The 14,684-nt window shown below is 31.5% G+C and overlaps 1 protein-coding gene across 1 annotated transcript; it reads left to right on the top strand.

Annotated features, from left to right (window-relative positions):
- The first annotated feature begins 2,519 nt into the window (after positions 1-2,519).
- Positions 2,520-13,975, top strand: LOC138317637 (uncharacterized). The gene is made up of 10 exons (XM_069259438.1): positions 2,520-2,618; positions 4,071-4,164; positions 6,830-6,948; positions 7,886-8,011; positions 9,458-9,575; positions 9,794-9,930; positions 10,248-10,403; positions 11,159-11,284; positions 11,883-11,943; positions 12,147-13,975. Exons 1-10 carry the CDS (start codon positions 2,558-2,560, stop codon positions 12,328-12,330), a joined length of 1,182 nt encoding a protein of 393 aa, XP_069115539.1. The 5' UTR covers positions 2,520-2,557; the 3' UTR covers positions 12,331-13,975.
- Positions 13,976-14,684: the final 709 nt, after the last annotated feature.

The raw sequence follows: 14,684 nt of genomic DNA, 5'->3' as shown, positions 1-14,684 counted from the left end.
AAACAGGTTGATTAACAGTATTATAAAAGTGGGATCTTACATGATTAAGGGAATCCTGCGATTAAACAGAACATTGTAGAAAGTTATGGATTAAATGTAGAAAGTTATGGATTAAAGGCTTAAATAGGACCTTTGTTTTTGTTGTTTATGGACAATGATGGCGACAAGAAAAGTCTCAACAAAACTAAAATATCCATCTAGTCATAGTAATAATATTAATGTTACAATAGACCCACTGGATCGGAATTTTTATTTAAACATTTTGATTCTTCAATTTAATTTCAGAATAAATATATTCTAAAATATATAAGAAATTGATTTGTGTTATATTCTAGGTCAATAACTATATGAATTGCTTTTGTTATGTTCCTATAGTAAAAATGCTATATCTATGAACTATTATGAATATTAATTGAAAGCATATTGATGTGATGAAGATGACACTTTGCTGATTCAATAAAATTGACTTTCGATGATTGAACGTCTTCGAAGTTATCAAGGTGTCCGCCATTGTAACGTATGTTAACTCTGTTTCATAGCATACAGACGGTTATGGCAGATAATCATGTACAAGAATATGCTGAGAAATACCCTCTTCGATATTAAACTAGTATTACAAATGCATCTAATCACGTTTACAAACGAATGAAAATTATTCAACAAATTATCATAAAAGTTGTTATTTTCTGTAATGAGTAAAAGGGAAGCTTGGTGACTATATAACGAAGGATAAAGGATGATGAAACAATAAGAATTTGTCAACATCTGAGCAAATGAACCTGCTTAATATCAAATTATACACCATAGGTTTGCATCAGGAAACAAACACTTCTGGAGATATAATTTTGTATGTTATGTTAGGGAGCATCTTCCTGGCAATATGCAGGAAGGAATCGGCGGAAACGGCCGACAATGGTCGCGACAGGGGGAATTGTTTGTTATCATTACTTACTGGCTGCAATGGATTTTAATTCTGCAACGACACCGGACGTATAAATCGATTGATTTATTATAGAATAGGACTAGGTTTTCGCTAAAGGACTACTCAGAATAGCATGTTCATGGGATAATATAATGTAGATATGTATAAGTGTCCGAAGATTTCATATGATGACAAAAATATCTAAGCATACGCTGTCTCTATATAGTCATCAATAATGGACCTTCATAATCTTCTGTAATTATTTGACATTCAAATAGGGAGGTATACCATCATATTGACCAGTTTAAAGGTCCATAAATCTTGTACAAGATAAAGAGTTAGTTAAACAATAGAAGGGTATGGTGGTGAGCTATGTGAATGAACGAAAGTCATAACAATTATCTAAACCTCGTATTTATGAAAACGAATACAGTAATTTACTAATGCAAAATTATTGACCAACATGTGCCAATGTATAATAATGGTATGAATATATGAAAATCGGTATGAATATATGAAAATCGGTATGAATATATGGAAATCAAAATACATTATGCAGAGGTCTGTATCCTTCAACCAGCGTTGACCTAGTAAAAATACACCTACCACGTAATTATAGTTTTGTTGTGTTCGGCACTGCTTGAAAACAATGGTATTTTAGAATTTCAGCACGCGCGTCGATTCGATTAACCAAGGATTTATTAGTAGTCCTACGTCCTTGGATTCACCAACTTTGGAAGGGATACATGTATAGAACATTAGGTTGAATCTTTTTCATATATACATGTAACCTAAAATCTCGAAAAAAGCTGCGGCTTATATTATTTTTTCGGTAGGAAATCCCGGTGTTTTTTTCGAAAGCGATCTATTTTCAAGCCCGTCTTATTTTCGAAATCAGAAATCCTGAAAGGCACGACAAGCTTTCGAAACCTTTCATGGCATTCAAATTAAACAAAAAATAAACAAAGTTGATAATACATAAATTACATACTATGTTTACCGTCAAAACCGTATAATGTTAGTAATTTTTTCCCAAATAAATCGTCAATAAGGATCAAGAACCAGTGGATGTACTGGCTGAATTATATATCAAACGAAGTCATTGAAAAAAGAACGCCTCACTTCCTAAACTTAGTTAGGTCATTACGTAACATTCCCATTGTTTAAATCGTATTCATTTAAATTGTGACAATAGACACATTCTTCGCGTGTGTAATAGACAACGTTTTATGTATGTATATTGTACGTGCGATGTCCAATCGGCTGTTAATTATATATTACCATTTCTCATATTTAACAGATTTTATATTGTCCACACTTCAGATTAAGTCGGCTATACATGGACACGTACTTTGTTCTTGATACATATTTCAGTATATATCTAATGTGACACATACAGATATACTGCATATAACTTCACATTTTCATACCCCCTAGCGAGATTCTAATGTACCTTCGGAAATCAAATGGAAATACCATATTCAAACAGTTATTAATCGTTCCATTCCAGGAGGAAATACAAATATCCGTTTCGGAGAAAATACGCTAATCATATAATCAGCTACAATAAATTGAAACAAGGAAATTTTTCATGAAACGTTTTTTGGCCTATTAGGTGCTGGAGATTTTAACAAGATGTCTGTTTTGGTGTGGTGTACATGTTTATGTTTTTTGCTTACGTGTTTCGGGCAAATAGGTAAGCGAGACTCATTTCTTAATCATTTAAATTTGTACACCCTAAACGCTGTTTTATGGGCAATGCAATAATACTAACACTCAAAGTACCATTCATATACTACCTCGTAATTCATGTCTTAAAGGATTAGTAAAACAATTCTGTGTTACTACAGCGCTTCCATGGGTTAAGTAGTACTTCGTTCAACTATGTGAAGGGTAAAAAATAATATGCTGACCCATTCTTGTGTTATTTTGATGGATTAAATGTAGTCACAATATAGATCAAATAATGTTTATATAGTAATTCAAAATTGTGTAACATATATTTTATGAACTTACTAAGCTATATTATTTACTAAAAGCTTGTATTGGGAATAGTGCAATATGTAATTGAGAAGCATATTTAACAGGGGAAGTGGTTGTAGAAAATGTTGATATTACAAAATCTAAATATCACAGCCATTTACAATGTAATAGTATTGAATACATGATATTTCATATGTAATACAAGAATATCAATATTTTATGTGAAACCATTATAGCAAACATAATCAATTGCATTGTTGGGCGTTAAGGACTTATTTAGGTTCAAAATCGATTATTATTGATAACTCAAAAATAATACATCGATTATATTATTCCAATATAATGATATTACATAAAGCCACACACACTCTCTCTCTCTCTCAAAATATATACTTTAAAACAATACCCTTATTTTCGGATTTTGTTTACCATTCCCGACCCCAGTGTTGATATTACGGTGTGGCGTATTTACGTATATTTCCGGCTTCTGGTTTTTGGCCCTTGGGACTTATCACCAGCAATATGTATTGGGCTGGATGCTATTTTGTATATGTTTCAACTTTATAATCCGGATTTTACATACAACTTAAGAGACTAAAAGATCAATATTCTCTACTTTTATTGATTGGGCTCTAGCGACATGATTTGTCTGCCCATTTACATTCTCTTTATGCATATTTTTGCTAATTCAGTAAGATTTTGTTAAAACATGTGTTGATGCAGAGGATGTTCCTTGTCTCTTGATTAATATCAGTTATATGTCATCGATTGAGGTGGAAATTGGATATTTTTTTTCGAATACGAGTTTACGAATACTAATAATAAGCATTATCAAAGTTTCCTCCTCACGATAAAAGATATGACTGGTATTCATCAAGAAATATTTTAGGAACATTCTAATTCTGTAGTTTTATAAATCAATATATTGATAAACAAAATGTAAAACTTAAAACCTATTCTTTCCTTAAAATATTTTATAAAGAATGTCATCGTCGTTGTATGCTGAGTACATCTCGTAGTAACTTATTATTTTTCTTATTTCATTTTGAAATTGAAATTATATACACAAATACAATATAGGAAATCATAAACGTTGTAATAAACACATAATGCGATAAACTATTGATTAATCTTAATTTACATTGATTATGTTATTTTCATTTAGGTTGTCAGTCGGCATGCCAACAAGAACAACAACTGATTGCAACAACCACCGAACAGTTCATAACTTCCCCGGGGTACCCGAACAATTACGATAGGTTTGTTGATCCATTTTATATTCTTTTGGTAATACGATGTAATCTTTGTTGCCTCAAGTTGTATTTTTTTGTAATTTTCACTGTAACGATTTGTCGTTTTAACATTTAATATTTGAATATGGACATGTAACTTGATGATTTAGCTCCCCAAAATCATATGTCAGTCTATAAAAGAGCCGAAATTTAGGGATAATATATTCCTAGTTTTGAATAAAACGCCTTAAATCTCCGCCATATTCAGTATCTTCGGGTTTTGTCGGAATTCCAAATCATATCACGTGACTGACGTTCACACGTCATGCACGTGGTGATCCAGGTAACTAGCGTAAGCGCAAATGTGTTTGTTTACGTTTTCCTTCTGGCTAATATGAGCAAATCGTGCTGGTTTATGTCCACAGAGCGAGTATTTGAAACATCTAATTGACACATTGCCGTAATTCAATATTGTGTGTATCAAAAAATTGTAATGTGCGAGCATTAATTTCTTTGTAGAGCCAGTCTGTTGCGGTCGACCACGTGTTTTGTTTACGAAAAATTGTTAATATTTCTCTCTTGGTTTCACAACTCTTGTGTTACTCCGAGATTGTCGCGACGATGTTCGGAAGAGTTCGGAATGATTCGACATCTTTCGAGCCTATTTTTTAACGTGTACACGTTAAAAAGATTTTAACTTTTAACTTAATAAAAAGTGGTAAAATTAGAAAGTTTAAACCTCGGATAGACAAAGAAAAATGTGTATAGCACCTATACAGTTTTTACTATGACAAAAAGAGCGAAATTGATAGATCATACAACTTTTAAGTATAAAATTACGAATATTGACAAACCGTATATTAGCAATTCTTTTGAAGATTTGGCGCTTGAAGTGCTCTTGTTATGATTCCATCATTTTTCAGGGTTTTGTCAATCTTTATCTTTCATTGAGATAATATCAGTATTTGGTTTTATTTCAATTTCATTTTAATTAATTAATTTATGATAAAACTTTTTAGATACCACTATAGCTATACAAAGTTTACTTCCGTTGTTTTGTTCTGAATGCTTCTCATTAGTAGTTACACACATCAAATCCATGTAATGCATACTCATTTATATCTATTTTTCACTATGATAAGAAGTCAAGAAAGTGAAATTCAATAAAGAAGGTGGTTTATTTCTAGATATGAATTTGTACATTTTTTTTTTTTTTTTTTTTTTTTTTTTGCTCGTAATATACCAGTATCTTTACTCTAAGTCCAGTTGTCATCAGTTTTGGCCGCTTTGGCTGAGATAGCCTAGATGTCCCGACATATTACCACGAGCTCTCCATATCAGGGTCGCGCGATTGAATCCCAATAGGTTGCATGTTATTAGCCAGTGACTGGCCACTAGGTTTTTTTTGGTGGTCTTTTTCTGGGTAATCCGGCTTTTATAATCTATGAGCTAGAGAGCACGATTAGAACACCTGGCTATTATATATTCAAAATGCACTTTACGTTAGCTGCATTGATAATTTCTTCCTGAAATGACAATATATTATTCACACTCTCAGCGGAGACTGCGTCTGTGCTTTAGTTAATATACTATAAAGCTATATAGTCATATTATGTTTTAATACTGTAACGATGTTATAAGCAGATAACAAAAACGTTTTTTTTATTATTGTAATTACTATGTAAAGATGAATTGTCTTTTTATTGCGTGAAAACTTTTATATTTCCCTTGATCTCTATTAACGTACTTCAGACGTTTTGTTTATGATGCCATCATATGCACATGTATAAAGAGTACATACACACGTGGGCGTGTTATGGCAAAGGCATCCTCCGCAAAAAAAAAGAGATATGTGAGCCGTATAGCTGTTTAAAAATCTACAGGTTTAGGTGACTATAAGTAGCCAAACTTTCCTTCATCTCATCAATAATAACTAATACTATTTAGAATGTTTAGGAACCATTTCTATCTGTTTCTTTTATCTTAATTAGAGCCCATCAGAGTGTCATCGTCTCTCATATCGTTGAGGGCATAGCCATTCACAAAACATTCTTACAATAAGATTTCGAGATACCAAAACGACATGAATGAGTTACGATATACCGTCGATTAGTCACACATTTTAGTGATTGTGACATCATATTTCGACGTGAATTTTGTCCCAATTGCCGGAAGGTGACACGATAGTTAATCATACTGCATCCTGTCGTTTTGGTATCTATGAACCAACGAATTGATACGTTTTCATATCATTAACAGTAGTACTGTTTAGTAGGATATGGGTCAAGGAAGTAATATCTACGTTTGTTATCCAGATAACAGTGGATCCTTATAAACATGTGTTTGTAGAATACGAATTACTTGAAGTAATAAATATGGGGCAAAGACGTAATTCTAACAGTGTGTACAAAATATTGTCGAATTTTCGAGGCGATTTTAATAGTATAGTTATATCATCGCTGTTTAAATAGAACATATAAGACTGTAGGTAGCTTATAGCCTCATTTTATGTCTATGTGGGTAGTAGTATTGTGATGTAAATTAGTTATGTTCGTTAATTAACTGTTTCTATTGTTTAAGTAGTATAACACGACTAATATAACAACGCCTTAACAAGTAAAATGAAAATAACATTGAGTTACATTTACTTTGATTTTCTGAAAATGTTGATTTCAAATAATTTAATTTTCAGTAACCTTAATTGTTCCTGGCGTATATCAGCAGGCTTACAGCGGTGTCCTCACGCAGTCATTGTAGAGGTTCGTAGGGTGGAGCTAGAGTTCTTTAATGACACCCTTAAGTTTACTTCAGGTTTGATATAATTATTACTGGAAATTATCAATATATTGGGAGGCTGAAGTTGCTTCCGAGTTCCGAGTTCCGTTTAAGGATTTTGTTTGTTTAAAAATAAAATTAAAGAAATTCAGTTTATGTGATTGGAACATATTAAAAATGTTGTCTGTTGTGTTTTATCATGGATAATTTGTGATAGAGTTAGTTTGAATACGTTTTCAAATAACTTTCCAGAGGATAATTGACAAATTTTATCTAAAATGATAGAAAATTTCCTTAAATGGAACTAGGAACTGGAAGTTGATCGAATACTAAATTAAAGTGGATTAATTACTGGTAACCTATGAAAAAAAGACAACAGGAAACATTTCTCATATTCTAAAGCACATTGACTGATTTTATCTAATACGATAGATAAATTACTTAAGCAGAACTCGGAACTGGAGTTTCGTTTTCCTTAAACGGACCTCGGAAATGTGAGTCAATTGAAAACGAATTTAAACCGACTCTATCACAAAAAATAAATGATAAAACATAAAAGACATTTGTAATAAATGTATGTCCCAATCACATGAACTGAATTTCTTTAATTTTATTTCAAAAACTAAATTTAAAACAAATGAGGGCAGGATTCATTACTTTCACACACAAAATTGGTATTATGCGCAAATCTCATTAATGTTTTTTTTTATTTTCAATTCGTTTCTAAAGAATCTGACAACAGGGATAATGTCCTGTCAGATCATTTATGAAATGAAATGACAATACGGATATGCATTTTCAAAATCATATTCTGACATCAGATTATTTAATGTAGTTTAGTGCTGATTTGAGGTATTTAATATTACGTTTGTTGAGAGTACGGAAACATGCCCCCTTTACATATATTTAAGCATGTGTTTGAGCATATCAATATTTCTTTATTCTTTTTACTTTACCTATGGATGTTTAACAGATTATACACCTACATATCATATTCTGGATGATGGTATCTACGTGTTTCCGGGTGTCTTAAGAGTTTTGTTTAGAACAGATGTTTCTAAAACTGAGAAAGGATTTAACATCTCGTACAAATTAGAAGGTGCGTATGTTTATCATTTTTCACATATACATTATGTAGATAACAAACAAAGATGAAAAGAGACATATTTTCACTCTCTAAAACAGTACTACGATATCACAACTTTAATTTGTTTTTGGTGTTATTACCAGGTATGTGTTATTGTCGTCAATATCTTTGAAGTTATTGGAGACAACAGGTGTTTAACTTATCGCTTAATGATAAAGAAACTGAGATACAGATCTTCAGGCATTTAAATGATGATACTGAGTGTAACAGTAAAACGAGATAACACTATTCCATATGATATAAAACCCAAAGATATATCTTAGTTGTATTTACAAAATAGGCAATGATCAATGTAGAGGGATTGTTATAATTAAAGTATAGTTTGATATAATTAATATGTATATATAAGTTTTATATTTTTTCTAGGTAGTCTTTAAACTTCCGTTATTTTTTATCGATTGTGCTTTTGTAAGTGCGGATCTTAAGAGGGGCATTGGTCAGCTGGCATTGGTACATGTATAAGGATGTTACATTTCAATGCTCAATAAAAATGTTTTAATTTTGAAAGACTACACCTTGGGACATTTAATAGAATAAAAGAGTGACAAATATAAATGGTATAGGGAAATGAAAAAATGGGTCCTAGCTTGAAATAATAAAATAAGTATCCATCTCTCATATCAGCAATATTACTGGAATTGAATGCTAATTACTTTAATTGAAGCATGATGTTATATTATCGTATTTAGACGTGCTGTATATTATTTTACTGACATCCCATCAAAGTACCTATTCTGTTAGAAGTATGATATTCCATTTTTTACAAGTAATGAGGATTTATGAAATCATCGAAATAATTATTTAAACAAATTAAAGTGAATAGTCGGGCAAATGAAGGCTAAAGTCGGTAAAAATGGTGTTAAGATATCCATTATAATTTCTTATGAAATAGAAAAAAAAAACAAATTCGCTCTGCATGCGAAGAAATCAGTTCATATTATAGGTATCCTAAAAAGTCCTCCCGGCTGGCTATGTCCGTCCTGACATTTCCACGCAACCTCACTTTCAAAGAGTCGGACGAATTTATTTTTAGAAATGTGCAAAATTTACACGGGGATTTACATAATTTCTGTGGACAATGGACGACATAAGCAGAACTTGACCGTCGTTTTGGTAAATAATGACTTTTGGAAGGTCAATGCAAGCATTTAAACTGATTTTCTTTGTCCGACTATTCACTTTAACGTTTATTTACATTTTATGTTTAGGTATAGAAATATAAATAAATACGTGAATTATTCATAATATTTGATAACTATAGTTTTGTAATTATCTGCAATATATCATTCAGAAAAAAAAGATGTTTGTATCGTATACATGTAGCCGATTATTTACGCTGGTTGAAAGTTCCGCTAAAGAAAATAAGTATAAGGTATGATTATATATGTTTACTCTCAGACTTAACCCTCACAACAAGTACAACAGTGTATGGCTGTGAAGCTAAGGCGCTGTTAGCAGAAGTTCAGTCCAAAGAGATACGCCATATGCTTCAGTCGAACAACTCCAAGGTTGACATGTAAGATTCAAATTTTGTATTACATATTGCAATTTATCATTTTCTAAGCGTTGAATTAAAACGTTTCGCAAAAGACAGCTAGATTTTTTCCTAGTTTTGTATGTTTTGATAATGTTTCACTCATTTGCAACTATCATGGGAACTAGAAGAAAAATCTTAATTTTATTTTTTTTCCCGAAGACGTGCTCAGAATTTTTTCCATGCTAATATTGTTACAGTCGTGTCCCCTGTTACTGGCTCGTATATGTAACAGACCCCTGTTTGACAATCCGTGAGGGAACCAGACAGATCATGGAGGTCGTAGTGGAGGAATTCACATCACATGGATGGGGAACGATCTACATATCTCATCAGAGTAAAAGAATATTTTATTTCTCTTTAACCTCTCTCGATAGTTTTGCTCTTTTTTGTCAGAAAAGTTCTGCTAACCGTCCCATATATGTTTTAATATATGTAAATAAGCTATAAGAACAACAGTACAATACTACATTGACAGGCAAGTATATCGGAATACATCAGAACGAGGTGGCAACCATGCATGGTCATACAATTATTTAAACCCAACACAGGTCATTGTTATTTTTAGCATTCATTTCTCACCTTTGCTTAAATCATATGTTGTTACATATATGATATTATAATTTTGTAAATATAACCACATCTATTGCAAAGATCACGGTATAATGACGATTGGTCCAAAGTCGGCTTTGATGGGACGTTCTCTTCACTTCTATATGTCAATGAACGAAGTCGTCCTGATCTCCGCTTACGGTGATTACTTCGGGAAGGGGTCACCTAAGATATCCTACAAGCTTGTATCCACAGTTGGTAAGTGCTATTGTTTGATATATAAATTAGATTACCATCCTATTAAGTCAACTGCTTTGTTCACTAATGCAAATCTATGATAAAATTAAATATAAATAACCATTAATGCCAATAATGTGTATTAGTTTGTTAATCAATTAAAAATAATTAATTAATTATATTACTTAGCCCAATTATTTATTAATCACTAACTTCCTTGTAACTTAGATCTCTAAACAGGACGGAAATATCACTGATTCAAGACTACACAATGAGAAACGAGAACTACCTTTTTCGACTCAATAAGCGCCCATGTCCCTGTAAAGGCCCTCCCCTTTTTGAGACCCAATTTCAGTTGCCAGGGTATAAGACCAAAACTATCAAAACTGTATAGGTTTACAATAATTTGGTCTTATTAAGCGCGTTTATATTTTTTCAATTTTATACGCCCTTAGGCGCTTATTGGGTCGAATACGGTATTTTCAATGTATATATAAACAAATAAAAGAAAAATAATAATCAGTCTCGTTATTTACTGAAGGTTCCATCAACAATACTGTAAAGGGAGAATGCTTTATATTTCAGATACGATGTAGTATAATGTAATTGAAACAAGAAATTAAAACATGGTAATGCAAAAAACGCATTTGTATTCATTAGTATCAACAAATCGTAAATATATTTAAACCAATTCTAATGTGTTCATAATCTATTTGGTGTGTATTTAACCACATAGATTGTAATTGTTAATTCTATGACAATTTTAAATCTTACAGAGTCCTCGGAATACACTGTTTGGTATTTTTCTACCATATCAATCGGCGTCGCTCTTCTCCTCAGTGTTATTGCGCATGTACTGGTCTGTCTTATCTGTCGAAAACGACTCAGGACGAAAGCGAAAGGTACTAGACTTATTATTTGTCTACCACATGCATTTTGAAAAGTAGTACTATAATGTATGTCAATGTACTACACGCCTTGGTCGTATCGTAGTCTTGAATCGGTATTGACGTTATTGATTTATAAACATATTTTTACTACATTGTATTCATATTATTTTTATTTTTTTTTTACATTTTATTTCTGTCATTAATCGGCGTCTAGTCATAAAAAGTAATATATACCATTTCAACATGTTAAACACTTAAAATATATTAAGGTGAAACAACCAAAATTCACATAAATCACCATAACGAACGTGAATTGTCCCCAAAATACACATGAAGCCGTACCTATCTAACAATTGTGTGTTTTTGTGGGCAAATATCGATATACATGTACATTTGTGTATAGTAATACATGTATGTACATAAAGCAAACCTCAGTTGTGTCGAACACACTTGCTTTGTTATTTCCCGATTTTCCTCCTCTTTTCTCTGTTTAGTTTATATGCTATAATTCTGAAAATGATATGTACACATTGTTAAAAAATCATATAACGTTGTGTGTCATCAAATTATATTATCATATTTTTATAACGGTGGTTGACTTGGTTTGCAGTGATGGCTATCAATATGGAAATGAGCACAAAAGAAACGAAGCTAAAAACACAAAAAAGGCCGTATGTATACCAGTTGTCATTTTATTTAAATTTCGGTGATATACAAATTGATTAAGTTTCTTTGGATATTGATTTTAAACAGCATTGCCATGTCGTTTGCATTTAACGTACACATGCACAATAATTACATACAATGTTCAAGGTTAGATTTTCATTATGCAACATATCTGTTAAGTTAAAATATGATTAATCAATTATTTTAGATATGTCAATATGGGAGACGACCACGAGAATGTGCATGGGCAGGATGCTTTTTATGAAAATTCAGATGGATACATGTATGCCTTTCAACAAGACGAAACTGACGACATTGATGATACTGACGATTATGAGAATATTCAAAGAGAAGACTACATTAACGCCTCCGTCTTTTCCAAACGTGATTGAAATGAATGTAACGAAAATCTTTCTGTAAAATTTAAGTGCAAATCCAGGAGTATATCTCTAGTAAATTCGTCACTCTCAATGCTATGTTAATGTACGTAATCCTTGAAGTTTGGTTATATACTCCCGAAGAGCCATCATGACATGGTGAAAGCGCTAGCAAGAATTTCGTCAGTATTGTTATATTTCTTACATTTCTATACTTCATTCGGGCTTACATATTTTGTTTTACTATGTAATGAATGCAATGAATATGCATGTAGCGGGGTATTACAACAATCTTATTAACTATTCGATTGCATTTCAATTTTGAATCCTGTATCCAGAATTGAAATTATGTGTAAATATATAATAATGTATAAGCTTTTTAAATATCCTCGTTTAGAAAAGAAATTATTGAATATTCTTATACAAGTTCATACTAGAATGATGAATATTCCTAATCTACAAATCATTTAATAACAACGATTAAGAAACACGCCAACTTCAAGAATGTTTGGGATATCCCCACAATTATGATTAACAGAATATAGCACTGTTTAACGACGAAAATATGAAAGACAACAAAAAGGCTGGTATCAAGATCCTAATAGGGATTGATAGCATTTGGATACATAGTAAACTAACGCGTTGATTTCTTTCAGATTAAAGTCTTCTTATACATGTATTTTCATCTTTTGGAATAAAAAATGAGTATAATAGCATACCTGCTTTTTTGGGGTTTTTTTTTTTTTATATAATTTAATAATTCAATTTTGCTTGTTACGAGCCTTTTTGTTGGCTTAAACTTTTGTTTTCACTGCTGCGTTTGAACCGCGAATACAAAGAACAACACATTTCTTCCTGTAACAAAAAATGGTAAATTTGAATATTTAGTTCAAAAGTCTTTCTATCTGGACTTTGGAAAAATAAATGATTTCCGGGTTTGAATACCAGTCTGTTTAAGCAGGCAGTTTAGCTCCATACTTTTTATGCATCTTAATCACAATAAAAGTGGATGAATTATTGTCCTACAATGTGCTACTGAAACACTTAAACACCGTTGGCAAAAGTGTATAGATACTTCAGCAGTGGGTAATGTTGATTCGTCAAAATTATCTTGCATATCAGCCACATAATATATCAATAAGCCATCGTATACCGCTACCTTTCCAAAAAGAAAAAAAAACAAATGAAATAAAAGGTTATTAAAACAACAACAACACTAGAAAAATATATTTATGGCCTGAGATGAGGTTACAACACCAAACAAACGCAAGTTTCCCTACGTAAACTATGTTAACAATAAAGATTCATTTCGCTGTATTGCAATTCGGTTCAGTGATTGGCATAGTCTGTTATTCAATCCTTTTGGCTGCAACATAATGTCAATAAAATTTGTTGAAATGAAATCCATGCTGTTTTTATACTTATATTGAAATTTTCAATATTCGACATTATCAATCCTTCTTCACTATTCTCCTTATACTGAATGATTCTTTTGCGCTTTGTCGGTATTAGACTGCAAAATGGAGTTAAACAGTTTAATTATTGTAGCATTTCTGTCTGGATCTGGTAAAGAGATAAAATGATTATTTAGTTTTGGAATAGCAGGTGTCTAAATTTATGATGACAATTATTCGATGTATTAAGAGGTTATTGTGTTTTGCATCCATATGCATATACTTTGGAATTTCTTAATAGAAAAGTTTATAATTAGAATTGAAGTTTACAAAATATTCGTTTTACAAAAACAAAAAGCTAAGACTAGTGTGTGCAGCAACTTTACATTGTAGGTGTAATTTGTACACCTCTGAGAAGTGTTTTTTTCTGTATTAAACTTTTTTTCTCGTATAGATTTTTGGAAATAGGAGTTCATACACTGAAGAAAATAGAAGAAAAACATTTTGAGTAATAACATTTATACTTTTTAGTCATTTTTGCCAGATTTAGCAGTTTTTTGAAAAAAAGTTTTGGTATCAAAGTGTAAAAATATTTGGCATATCATTATGGAAAAGGTTGCTCTTTCTAAATCAGACAAAAATGAGTGTCTGTGTATGTACTTTCTTTGATGACCAGTTTAAATATTTGTTATTTTTCAATATTTTCGAGAAGCAAATGAGTGTTATTACCCTATAATGAAAAAATAAAGTGATAAATGTATATTTATTATTTTCCATATTAATATTAATGCTTCATATTTGAATGACATATACAGCGTAATTAGTAAATATTAATTCAATACATGTATACATATTTTGTAAATGCTGTTGCAGTGACGAAATGGTAAACGGCTTTACTCAAAGCGAAGGAAGACACATTTTCCAAATGGCCGCCAAATGGGTCATTTTTTTGAAATCTCTGTTTAAAGAAATTTT

The sequence above is a fragment of the Argopecten irradians genome, chromosome 3, assembly GCF_041381155.1.
Source record: "Argopecten irradians isolate NY chromosome 3, Ai_NY, whole genome shotgun sequence".
NCBI classification, from domain to species: domain Eukaryota; kingdom Metazoa; phylum Mollusca; class Bivalvia; order Pectinida; family Pectinidae; genus Argopecten; species Argopecten irradians.
This window is presented reverse-complemented; position numbering and strand designations above follow the sequence as displayed.

Excerpts from the sequence above, each read along its gene's own strand:
- LOC138317637 (XM_069259438.1), top strand. The coding sequence starts at position 2,558 with ATGTCTGTTTTGGTGTGGTGTACATGTTTATGTTTTTTGCTTACGTGT. Across the intron at positions 2,619-4,070 it reads TACGTGTTTCGGGCAAATAG|GTTGTCAGTCGGCATGCCAA; the intron begins GTAAGCGAGACT and ends ATTTTCATTTAG. Across the intron at positions 9,576-9,793 it reads AACAACTCCAAGGTTGACAT|TCGTGTCCCCTGTTACTGGC; the intron begins GTAAGATTCAAA and ends ATATTGTTACAG.